The following is a 12,350-nucleotide window of genomic DNA, read 5'->3' as shown; positions in this document are numbered from 1 at the left end:
ATAGGTCAGACATTCGGTAGTGGAGACTGATCACTTTGCTTGATCTTGCATACAAGATCCTCGCCGAGGTCTTGAGTTTGCAGCTACGGTCCTATCTTACTTACATCATTCACGACACAGACCGGGTTCGTCCAAGAGCACAATATCTTGGACAACATCTTCACGTCCTGGGAGGTAGTGGATTGTTTCTAGGGAGGAGTCACAACCGTTGGCCGTCCCCCTCTTGGATTTTGAGAGGGCCTACGACAGGGTAGAGTGGTCTTTTTTGGAGGGTACTATGCGGAGATTGGGTTTCTCAGGTAGATGGATCGGAGGAGTTTCTACGCTTTATGCGGGGAGCTCTAGCCAGATGCTTATCAGAGGACACACGGGTGAGGCCTTTCCTCTTTCTCACTCGGTCCACCAGGACTGCTCCCTCGCTCCCTTCCTTTGGGCTACTACTTGAGATCACAAGTGGCGAGCCTCACAGGGTTTAGGCTCCCAATCAGGCAGGAGGAGGAGCTGTTGGACTCTGAGTTTGCAGATGATGCGGCCTTGTATGTCGAGGGCACCATAGCGAGTTTGGAGAGAGTCAGGGGAGTCTTGGCTATCTACTATGAGGTCTCGGGTGCACGGATCAACTGGACAAAATCCATAGGTTTCTTCATAGGCTCGAGAGTGGAGGAGCGACTTTGGCTTCAGATGGATACCACGGGGCTAGACAGCGAGATACCTCGGATGCGAGGTTGGTATTGATATTACAACAGAGCAATAGATCGCCCCGGTCCTTGAGAGTGTTCGGCGCAAGCTTCTCTACTGGAGCTTGGCCAAACTCTCCCTAGCGGGTTGTGCCTTAGTGGCAAACGAGGTCGTCCTTGCCACGGCCTAGTATATCGCCTACTGCTAGTGTTTTCATAGAGGGTGCATTAGGTAGCTTCGACGGTTGGTTCGGGACTTCCTTTGGGTAGGTTCGGACGGCACGAGAAATACTAGAGCCCGGGTTGCTTGGCAGACGGTGATCATGCCGCAGGCACTTGGAGGCTTGGGTATCATTGATCTGGAGATGCAGAACAGAGCCCTCTTGGACAAGTTGGTTGTTCGCGGCCTCACCCAAGGTGCAGAGCCTTGGAAACTCCTTTGATAGCGAGGGCTTCTCAGGAACACCCCATGCACTAGGGAGCAGTGTCAACATTCACACAGATGGATCTTCTCAGAGACCCCCCTTACGGGGAAGGGTCCCCCCTTGATGAGGAGCCTTCATAGTGTATGGCAGAGATTAGCAAGGGGCCTCATTTGTGTTCACCCTAGATGCAGAGAGGAGTTCGAGCGTCTGCCCCTTGTTTGGCACCCAGAGATCAGGGATTAGGAGGGGCGTATGCTCGGGCAGCGGACTCACATTGGTTGGGCACAGCAGACCAGCCGCCTCCTTCGGCAGATAGAGCAGATAAACCCATGGGGGCAGAGGTGAGGCTTGGCGCCTTAGTGCATTTGTGAGGGGAAGGGCAACGGATGAGAGAGATTGACCTAGCCATCCCTAAGTCCTGGTGGGAGGGACTTTGCGTGTGGATGGACAGCATATGGTTGGGCTAGTTTTCTTGGATTGGTGTCTCCTTGAGGATGATGATGCAGCGAGGCAACACGCAGCCCGGTTTTTTCCGTGTAGGACTTGGAGGTCTAACTCCAGGCACTCATTGAGAGAGACCTTGAGATGGATGGGAGTCTAGATGAGATTCACTGGGAGATGATCAGAGTGGTGGGACGCTTGGGGAAGGAGTGGCACATTGACCCTCCTAGTATCTTAGAGCAGGATGCCCCAAGATGGCGCCTTTGGCTTTGGGAGGGTAGGCCCTTGAGGGAGGTTTAGTGGGATCTGGGAGAGAGAGTGGTTGTGGCCCTCCAGGGGTGGCCTTGTCGAGCAGGTGGACACTCTCTCTCTCCTTCCTTCTATCCCAATCCAGCACCACTACCCGTAAACGATGAACTAGTCGACACTTGCAAGGCATGAACATGAATTTTGAAATTGAGGCATACTTGGAGAAAATCTCGTCTAAATTTCTCGTAACAGAGATTCCTATCTCAGGAGTTGGTTTTGATACTAACTGACACGTCCGAAACCTCTGATTTGCAAGCAAACACAAGAACACACCAAACGTGAGATCCAAGCAGGCTGCTCACCACCCAACCATGACATCTACGGGATGCGATCTCGAATCAGGAGATGTCCCCTCCGAGCCACGAGCCCTTCTTTTCCTATACCACACGGATGGGCAGGAGGCTTTAGATGGACTCTTCGATGTGGACCCCTTCGAGGGAGAGGCATTGGATGGCCTAGAGAGTGCCTTGGGATGTCCGTTCCAGGTTTTGGGTGCGGTAGCTTTCAAGCATTAGTAGAAGGTTCTTTTCTTCGCCCAAAAATTAAAAAACAATGAATTTCCTTCAAATAAAAACTTGTTATAGACTGCCTTTTCATAGGAAACTGAATATTTCAAAGCCTTGTCGGCCAATTTATTGTGGAAATGCATGCCCTTTTGATTTAAAAATCTTAGGCTAACATTGCAATTGGAGTCTCTCTCTCTCTCTCTCTCTCTCTTCTCCACCTCACCCTCTCCTCTGCTTCTCTTGAATATCTTTATCTAACAATCATCTCACGTGGCCCTGTTCTACGGTTTTTTATGTGTTTGTTGTTGGCGAGTGGGAGATTCCTATTCTATGTTTTTTCATCAGTCTTGCCAAATAGTATTGAAGTTTCTATGGTCACCTTGGAGAAATATGTTGAGGTACATCTACAAAATTCCGTGTTCATTATTCTCGTCTCGCGGTTTCTCATGCTATTTGTATCCGTTTTGCATTTTGAGTAACGGGCACAAATCTGTATCCAGACAGACTTCTTGGATAAACTACTGGACATGGTGCGATGAAAGATGGATTTGAGTCGAAGCGCATCCATTTTTACTCACATGGCTTGCTTGCTTTAGGCCGTTCCTTCATGGCCTCTTTTAAAAAACCTGTGACATCTCTAACAGGTTTAGTGCCTTTTTTAATGACATGTTTGGTGAGAGATGTAGTCCACAGGGTTCTCTCCTGCACATGGTTATCTAAGGAGATTCGTTATTCCTTTCTCTACCTTGTGGACTGTAACTTTTTAGCAGTTTTACACTCCATTAGGATCTGTTGTCCCATTGCAACAGTGCATGCTTGATCAGTCTAACATGTCCCTGTTTTGCGGGACCCATCCAATGGTAACAGTTGTTTTGAATATACCGGCATGGATATTGCAATGTGATGCTTAATATAAACAAAGTTCACTTAAGCTCACCTATCGGAAAGCTTCATTCAAATTTCAGGACAAACTGATGTACACAGTTGTTATGCTATCTCTATTCATGTCTGGAAGTCTTTGTGATCTTCAAGTTTTATCAAGTTAGTATTTTTTTGTTTGGCTGGGGGGACCTCTCTGTCCCCAGCTATCTGAAAGCTTGATACATAACAAATCGTAGTCTCACGGATTTAATACATTCTATTGATTGTATAGTGTAGAGCCATGAAGTCACATCATCCATTCATTATCATCATTGTGTTTCGCTGGGTTGTGGAGTCTTTGTCACACTCATCCTGTGTACAATTTATCATTGATCAAAGGTACTTTTGTAAAATGACATTTCATGTCTGAATTGACAGTCAAAAGATGTCAGAAAGAAATTGGAAACATTTTTGGATTGATCAATTATTCCCTCTCTCCTCTTTCTGAGAGTTATCATTCAGGAATTGGAAGAAATTGATTGTAAATATATTCTGTTGCCTATTATGCGGGAAAGTTGCATTCTGCTTCTTTCTTTTGCTGCCCTTATTCATAAGGCTTTTCATCTTACTTCAGTTGAGGATACTCTGTTTCACTACAATTTTTTTCCTTTATTGAAGCAATCACTTTCAATCCAAATCATTTGTCGATCAATTTCACAATCGGAAGCTTTCTCTATTGTCCTAGCCATCTAGCATCTTTGCCATTTGATCTTGTCCCATGATCAATTCCATCACAGGCAGCAGCACGTGCGCATCGCATAGGAAATAGAAAGGATTTTTCTTTGGGAGGTAAATGGCACCCTATTGTTGACTGGGCTCAAAGTGAATCAGAAGCTGACCCAGACGAAATGGCTAAGGTAAGACATTATTTTTCATTACCTGTGTGCATTCTCAAATTCTTATGCTCGAAACATTTAAGAGTAAATGTGTCCTGCCTGTTTGATAGCTTACCACTTTCTTGGGGTGAGGAAGTTGGTGCAGAATCAAATGTTTTGACACTGAATGCTTATGGTTTTGCTGCCTGGTTCAAGGTTAAAATTGCTTTTGTCGGCAATCTTCCAAGCAATGCCAAGGAGGATTTTCTCAGAAAACTTTTTGAACCCTTTGGAAAGGTATGGAGAGAAACTTATTGTCTTGCATTTCAAGTTTTTGATTTACTCAAAAACTATTCCTCTACTTAGCATTCAGGGAACTTTTGTGATAGTGGCTCCCTGGTTTTTGCTATCGTTACTCAATTCATCAACCTGTGTTTTTAATGTTGCGTGCAGCTTGAGAGGGTGGCAATATCCAGGAAGAGTAATGTTCCAGTCGGCTTTGTGCATTTTTCCCAGCGTTATGTAAGTGAAAGCCTTGTCTTTGCAAGTTATGGGAAAAATACCTGGAGATTTGTACAGTGCTTCTCAAGCACCTTCAGCTTTAGAGACAGTATAGCTTTGAACTTTCACTGTTTTGGTCAGTAGTTTTGATGCATTGGCAAGATAAAATGTTTGCTGTAATTTGAAAAGGTTGGTCGTGAAGCATGTTTGATAATGGTACAATTGGCTAGGTAGCGTGGAGCATCCCTGGACTAGGAATGCTCCTAAGGCTGCACAAAAGTTGTAGATGCTGAAGATGTCCTTTGTTGGTCAAACTTCCTTCTTAATAATTGCTTATAACTCTAGGAGACTCTTTATTTCAACAAAGCATAGGTATTTCGATGGACACTAATTGTGCTGTTTTCTTAGCAAACTTCTACCTGAATTTGAGTTTATGCATCAATTGATCTTTGGTGAGACTCCTCCAATCGTTCTTCCTAAACTTAGTTAGATCAGGAGATTCATAGATGATTATTTGTCCCAAACATCCCAAAATTCAAAGATCTTATGTATAAAGATACAAACTCTTTTAGTGGAGGAGTTTATCCTTGAGTTTTGTGAACTTAATTGTACAACTAGTGGAAGCTTTTGTGGTTTCTTGGATCTTAGCATTACCTAGTTTTCTTTAGGTATAGTAGTTGTTCTACTCCACACATAGACTGAGGAACATACCTGGTCTAGGATGGTCCTTGACCCCAACCCTAGCAGTAAACTCCATTGTCTTTTCTTGGGGGCCTTTACCCTTATCTTTTGGTTTTGGCAAGCAAGCATATTTCCAAAGCATGAACAACCAAAAAGGGAGCAGAAGCACAACAAAAATTGTGTTTAAAGGAGTAATTTGACACACTTCAAGAGTTGTGCTCAAGAAACCGATTTGGCTTATTGGACAGATTTTTGATAGGCGAAATCGCTTTTGGACAAACGACAACCTCAGTATGCTATGTTGAATATCATACGAATGCATCACATTGAATCAAACATCTCTGATATGGTGAAATATGGAGTGATTACTTTCTAATTCTATAGGTTCTCTTGTCTTTGTACAAGTAAGAGTGCACTCATATCTCAATTTGTAATTTAATCCTATTACTTCTAAAAAAGGGCTATAATACAAGAAAAGTAATGATAAAACTCTGCTCTGTCCTATGTTGTAGTCATTATATCTTTGAAATTTCGGCTTTAGGTATGTTTAGGATCCTTGAACGTAGAATAAAATCCAAAGTGGGGAGCTTCATAGCCCATTTTCTTTTTTGTTCTTAGGTTTGTTCTATTTTTGGAGTTCACCTATTCTTAGGCACATGTTTAGTTTAGTTTGGACTAGTTTTTGATTAGCCTTCTCCTTTAGTGCTAGCCTTCGTCATGGTTGAGTCTGCCCTTCACCTCTGGAGTGCCAACATGTCATCCTGCTTCAACATGTATCCACTTGCTTGGTACTATTTCTTTTTGTTTTTCAATAGTATGCTTATTAAGAAATGAAATGTTTTCCTTCTGTTCAGTTACGGACAATGGGGACTAGGTCTAGCATTTGAGGGTGGACCCCCTTGCTTGGGGTTATGGGCATTAGTGACCCACAAGAGTGATGGCCTCTCTTTGAGAGGGACATCTAGAAACCACACCCCACCTGAGTACCCAAACATGGGACCAATCAAATGCACAGATTGCATACCGACCTAGGAACCATTCAAGAGAATGTTCCCTGAGCTTTGGGTGTGGGCCTGGCAGCATGCCAAGAGTAATGGAGATACAAGATAAGACGACAAACAAATGAGCTCAGTATGGCTCAGTTATGACCTTAGAGTACGTCAATAGATAGTCTAAGCTGTTAGGAACCCGTGGGTGCGATCAGAATTAAATTCTGACAACTTTGAAATTTTAGGGTTTTTGGGAGTGACGTGGCAGCTGACACGTGGCAGACTGCCACGTGGAATCTGAGCTGGCAGGTCAGTCCACCTGTCCCACACATGTGGCAGCATGCATGGCAAGTGGCAGGGCATGCAGGCCAAGTGTTTGGCCCCAAATCTGGTAGATTTAGGGCAACTGGTGGGCTGTCCTCTTTGGGACTGCAGCCCACCAAAAATCTGGGACAAGTGTCCACCTTCCACTCTAGGTCTAGGGGGGGGGCTGAGCCTATAAAAGAAGGCCTCTCCCCTTCATTCCTCACATGAAAATTTCGTCACTTTTCTTCTCCCTCCTTTTGGATGATGCAGCAGAACCTCTCCAGCTCCTTGGGTGCAGCCAGCTTCTCCCCAGGCCATTCTCTCACCTCAGCAGCACTTTCTCTCTCTACAACAGCACATTCTCTCTCTACAGTTCCAGCCCCTCCTCTCCAGAAATCTGCCCCCTCTCAGCTCTTCTGGAACAGCAGCAGCATCCTCTCTCCTTCACCTAGCCTGGAGCAGCCACAGCCCCTTTCTCTCTCCTGCTGCAGTCTTTCTCTCTCTTCTGCAGAATTTCTCTCTCTACTGTTCCAGCCCATTTCCCTTGCAGAAATCTGCCTTTCTGTGCACCTCTGGAACAGCAGCAGCTCCTCTCTTACATCTCCTCCCTTGGGATCAGCATTGGCACTCTCTCTCTACAGCTATCACTCCATAAAAGCTTTCTCTCTCTAGCCTACAGGCTGTTTTTCCAGGCTGTTCTCATTCCAGCCCCATTTCCACACTCCCCTCACCCAAGGTAGCTTCAGAGGCATCAAGGACTTCATCTACAAAAGGGCCAAGTCACGAAGGGAGCCTGTATTGTCAAGTTTATCTCATTTACAGCACTATTTCATGTTGTTTCTACTATCTTTCTAGAAACTAGTGTTTGTCTCTAATGTTGGATGTAAGTGGTGATTGTTGCAGGCTTCTTCCTTGTGGATTGGGCAAGCCAAGAGCTGAAACCTGAGCTTGGAGTCCTCCTTTTTGTTGTCTACCTTGTACATATGCTCTTGAGTCTTGTATCTAGGTCCTAGGTTTTCACTGAGTTCATCAGTTTGGAAGGTGCATTGCACCTTGGTCTTGTATCTCCATTTTCAAGAATAAAGTGAGCCTGGATAAGGGGGGGGGCCCGTCTTGGCCCCTCAATCATATTGCATTTTCCAATGATGTCACTTTGTGTTTAAGCTCTTTAAGTCTTAATTCCAGCTTAATTGCAAACTCTTAAGTTCAAGTATATGTGTTTGGCAACTCGCAATCATCTCATTCAAATGCCTCTGCAAAATCCATTGTTTGAATTGATAGAAAGCACCGAGTAGTTTACACGACAGAAACTCAGTACGAAGACTTTGTATAAATGGATGCTCAAGTATGTGTAGGTGTGTGGATTTTTATGTGTTAGAGCATGTGCTTATACTATAGTCTTTTTATCTTTGTCCCTTGTGTTAGCATTAGTGGTTGTTTTCCCGCTTCTTCTTCTTCTTCTTCTTCTTTTGGGGGTTAGGTTGTGTTGTGGTGGAATTTAAATCTGATTTAACTCTCTCTCTCTCTCTCTCTCTCTCTCTCTCTTTCTCTCTGCATTTCTTAATCATATTTTGTGCTTTGTTTCTCTCTTTTTGCTATCAAAGTTTTCTGTTGTTTGGTTGGGATTTCAAAGCTTAGTAAGCACTGGGTTTACCTAAGAGATTTTGGAATCTTTTGAAACCTAGATAGTAGCCACTATGTGTGATGGAGTTTATGGTCTTCAATCTTATGAGTGCCTATCACGAGATTGAAACTGCACTATGTTGTGTTTTTAGAGGATGAGTTTGGGAATGCTCCCGGATTCATCTAGGTATATTTCCAGCCCCCCCCCCCCCCCCCCCCCCCCTACAGTGACAATGTCCTGGTGTACAACCATTGATCTCAATCACCAAATGTAGGTAAGCCCAAAGCTTTGTGGAAACTTCAAACTTTTCTCTAGATAGAGCCTTGGTGAAAAGATCTGCAATGTTCTGATGTGTAGGACAATAGATCAAACTGATCTCTCCTACCTGTAACCTTTCTTTGACATGTCACATAATGATAATGGATCTCAATGTGTTTCTTGCGTGTGTGCCACTTAAATAGCACTCTGACTGTCAGTGAGTGTTGGAGTAGATGGTTATAAACCACCACAAAGATCTGCCATCACTCTTTTGAGCCAGACACATTCAATTGTAGTTGTGAAGGCTGCCTTGTACTCAGCGTCACAAGATCATGTTGTCACGGTGGATTGTTTTTTGTTCAACCAAGAAATGCATGAACTGCCAATAAAGGAACAATTTCCTCTGCTGGAATATCTGGTATCCTAATCCCTAGCCCAATCTGAATCATTGAGAGTATGCAAGTCGGAGTTACCCCCTTTGGCATAGAGAGACCATGTACCCTGCAAATATATGAAAACACGCTTTACAGCACACCAATGCCGTGTCTTTTGGCTGTGTATGTACCTACTCCACCGGCATACACTAAACAGAATATCTGGACGGGTATTGTAGCAGAGATAAATGAGGCATCCAACAGCTTGATTGAATACAACAATGTCAAAAGATTCAATTGCATCATGCATGGACAGCCTCAACCTTAACTCCATGGAGTTGAAAAAATTGAACCTTTATAACAGTCCCTGAATGTATTTGGCTGTATGAGTGCAATGTCTTCATTTGCTTGCATAAACTGAGTACCCAAATAATAGTGTAAAAGTCCTAGATTTGACATCTTAAATGAAGCTTCAAGATCATTCTTGAAATCTACAATTTTCTCTGCCTTTGTGCCTGTAAGCAGCAGATCATCGACATATAGGATGATAGTCAACAAATCCTTTTTGTCTTTCTTGACATAACGGGTACTCTTTGTGTAGACCCTAGTTGGTAAAAAATGTATGAATTTTCTCATACCAAACCAACACAATCTGAGTGCCTGTATCTATCAAACTCAGTCATGGACTGAATTGTGTTTTTTGCAAAAGTCACATATCTACTGACCAAAATACTTAGTCAGAGGATTGTAGAGATAGTAAGCCTTGCTCTCACTGCTATCACCAACGAAAATGCATTTAGTTGCCTTATCGTCCAGCTTGCTTCGCAACTGACTAGGTTACACAGCCAAAACCGTCTGATAGTCCACCTTGGTTGTATCGAGCCTCGAAGGGAGTCCGAGTTTTCAAGACCTTGATGGGGCATCTGTTTAAAATATGTGCTGCAGGATTGCAGTGAACTAGTGGAGATGCAGGTTCAGGGCTGACCCTACTTGACCTTGATGCCACACAACAGTTGAGTCAGTTCAGCATTGCCTCTGGGAGTGCAGACAGGTGAGGACGATCTGGAAGGGTTGTTGCTAGGATTTTTAGCATATTTCATAGAGCACCCTTCTTATTGACTTGGGGATCAGTGGCATGCTTATCTCTTATTTGCCCTCAGGTGTTTTTCGAGGGACATGACTCAAACTCAGCCTTCATTATACGACGACACTCTGTGGAGTCTTGTTCTCTCCAGGATGTTCCCTTCACTCCTTTCAGAGCTGCTCATGCCTCGGTGGACACATCATGGGAGATTCTGGCTAGCATTGCAGCTTGGCATATTTGGAGGGCTAGATGTACAGAGGCGATGGAGGGTTCCCAGGTTCACCCTTCCCAGTCTATGGCCAGTGTATGGACTGATACTATACACACATTGGTGGCCATCTGGGTGAGCATGCAGGGATCCTCCAGAGCAGCTATAGCTAGGAGAGGTGCTTTTTTCAGAGTTTGAAGAGGATCTCCTTTCTTCTCTGAGTGCTCTTCAGGGTTGAGGTGGCACTTTCAGCCTCCACCTTGGATTTTTGTGAGCTTTTTTTGAGCTGGTTTTTTTCTAATGCATGGCATGATGTACTCCTGCATTAGAGGTTGCTCTTGCAGTTTTCATTCATACTAAATGAAGTAATCTTTTTGCAAAAAAGAAAAAGAAAAAGTGCTGCAAACATTATTGCCTCCAACCAAAATGTGGCAACCTTGTCTCTTTGATCATGCATTTGCCATCTCCATCTCAGCAACACTTTTTGTTGAGGAGTATAAGGGGCTGTATATGGATGCATAATCCCTCTTTTCTTTAAGAATTCTTTGAAGGCATCTGACATGTATTCCCCCCTCTGTCTATCCTGAAAGTTTGCACTTTGCGCCTAGACTTATTCTCTCACCCATAGCAACAAATTGCTTGAAGCATTGAAAGAAATCATATTTTTCTTTCAAAGGACACACCCATAAAAATATGAAAAAAGGATCTATGAAGGTAACAAAATATAGATGTCTCAAAGATGGTGTCCTTATAGGACCACATACATCACTGTGTATGAGCTGCAATTTTCTAACAGATCCATCTCTAGGAAAGGCATCCTTGTGCATATGTATCCTTCATAGACATTTGTCTCCAATGAAGGCATATCATGTAGCATATGTTTCTGCAACAATTGCAAATTGCCATAGTTCAAGTGGTTGTCATAATTCTGCATTTTTCATTTCTGCAGTCATTGTTGCCACACTGCATTAGAAATTGCTGTCGTGTTTGTCCAGATGGAACAAACCTTGATTCAAAGTGCATGTAGTGATTGTTTGATAGTCTTTCTCTATCTTTGACAATCTTCAAAATGATAGCCAAGCCCCTTTTTCCAAAAGAGGACATAGAAAGTAAATAATTCTTTATCCCTAGCACATAGAGGACATCTGGAAGGCATAATTCAGTCCCATCAATTGATGACGACATAATTCTCCTAACTCCTTTCACATGATATGAACAATTGTTGGCACAAGACACTCTTTTGCCAACGGGCGCAAGCTTTTAAGTCTGCAAATAAATTCTTCTAGGAAGTAATTGTGCTTGGAAGCACCACTATCAAAGTACCATACAACATCCACTTGTAGTGAGGCAACCTCATGGTTCACATCATACCTGACATCGTAATTGCAACCCAAAAAAGACTAATCTTCTGTAGCACCACCCTTGTTTGCATCTGATGCATGAGACTATCATTCTAGCTCCCCTCTTTTCTTTTCTTTCTCCAAACTGTTCTTACATTTATTGATGTTGTGATGTTGTGTGGATTTGTATGTGTGAGAGTATGTCGGTGACTGATGACGTTAGTGGGGATGTCATAGTAGCTAGTCCCTGCTATGCGTGATGGGCTTTATGGTTTTCAACCTTATGAGTGACTTTCATGTGATGGAAACTGTAGTATGGGTTGTGTTTTAGAGGATGAGTTTGGGCATGTTTTGCTCTTCTCCATGATGCCTACGACTCATCAACATCACATTGGAGAAACTAAAACATGACTTTTGTATGTGTGAGAGTATGTCGGTGATTGATGACGTTAGTGGGGATGTCATAGTAGCTAGTCCCTGCTATGCGTGATGGGCTTTATGGTTTTCAACCTTATGAGTGACTTTCATGTGATGGAAACTGTAGTATGGGTTGTGTTTTAGAGGATGAGTTTGGGCATGTTTTGCTCTTCTCCATGATGCCTATGACTCATCAACATCACATTGGAGAAACTAAAACATGACTTTTATTGGTAAAAAATGCGAAGGGATGTGTATAGTTATTGTGAATCCATGGAAGAAGCAATGAGGCACAAATGTAAATCTTTATTCCAAGAGTGGTTACATATATAGGCAACTGCCTCCATGTAGGTAGATCCCAGATTCACAATCATCTCCCTGATTATCTCAATCAATCACCTCCTATGATCACTCACTCATCACACCAACCTGACACACCTAACTAGAACCTTCTAGCACACCTACACTCATTGC

General features: G+C 43.3%; 1 protein-coding gene across 1 annotated transcript in view; it reads left to right on the top strand.

Moving 5' to 3' along the window:
* The window catches only part of LOC147892666 (uncharacterized), a 44,996-nt gene that overhangs the window by 16,360 nt on the left and 16,286 nt on the right, over positions 1–12,350 (top strand). Inside the window, exons 8-10 of the mRNA XM_087387618.1 lie at positions 4,017–4,136; positions 4,311–4,391; positions 4,548–4,616. Coding sequence (XP_087243744.1) covers positions 4,017–4,136; positions 4,311–4,391; positions 4,548–4,616 — 270 coding nt within the window. The remainder of the gene's footprint in view (positions 1–4,016; positions 4,137–4,310; positions 4,392–4,547; positions 4,617–12,350) is intronic.

This window comes from Dipteris shenzhenensis, chromosome 16 (assembly GCF_047967505.1).
Source record: "Dipteris shenzhenensis isolate YYH24624 ecotype China chromosome 16, Dip_SZ_1.0, whole genome shotgun sequence".
NCBI classification, from domain to species: Eukaryota; Viridiplantae; Streptophyta; class Polypodiopsida; order Gleicheniales; family Dipteridaceae; genus Dipteris; species Dipteris shenzhenensis.
The sequence above is the reverse complement of the archived record's forward strand: the minus strand, read 5'-3'. Positions and strand labels throughout refer to the sequence as shown.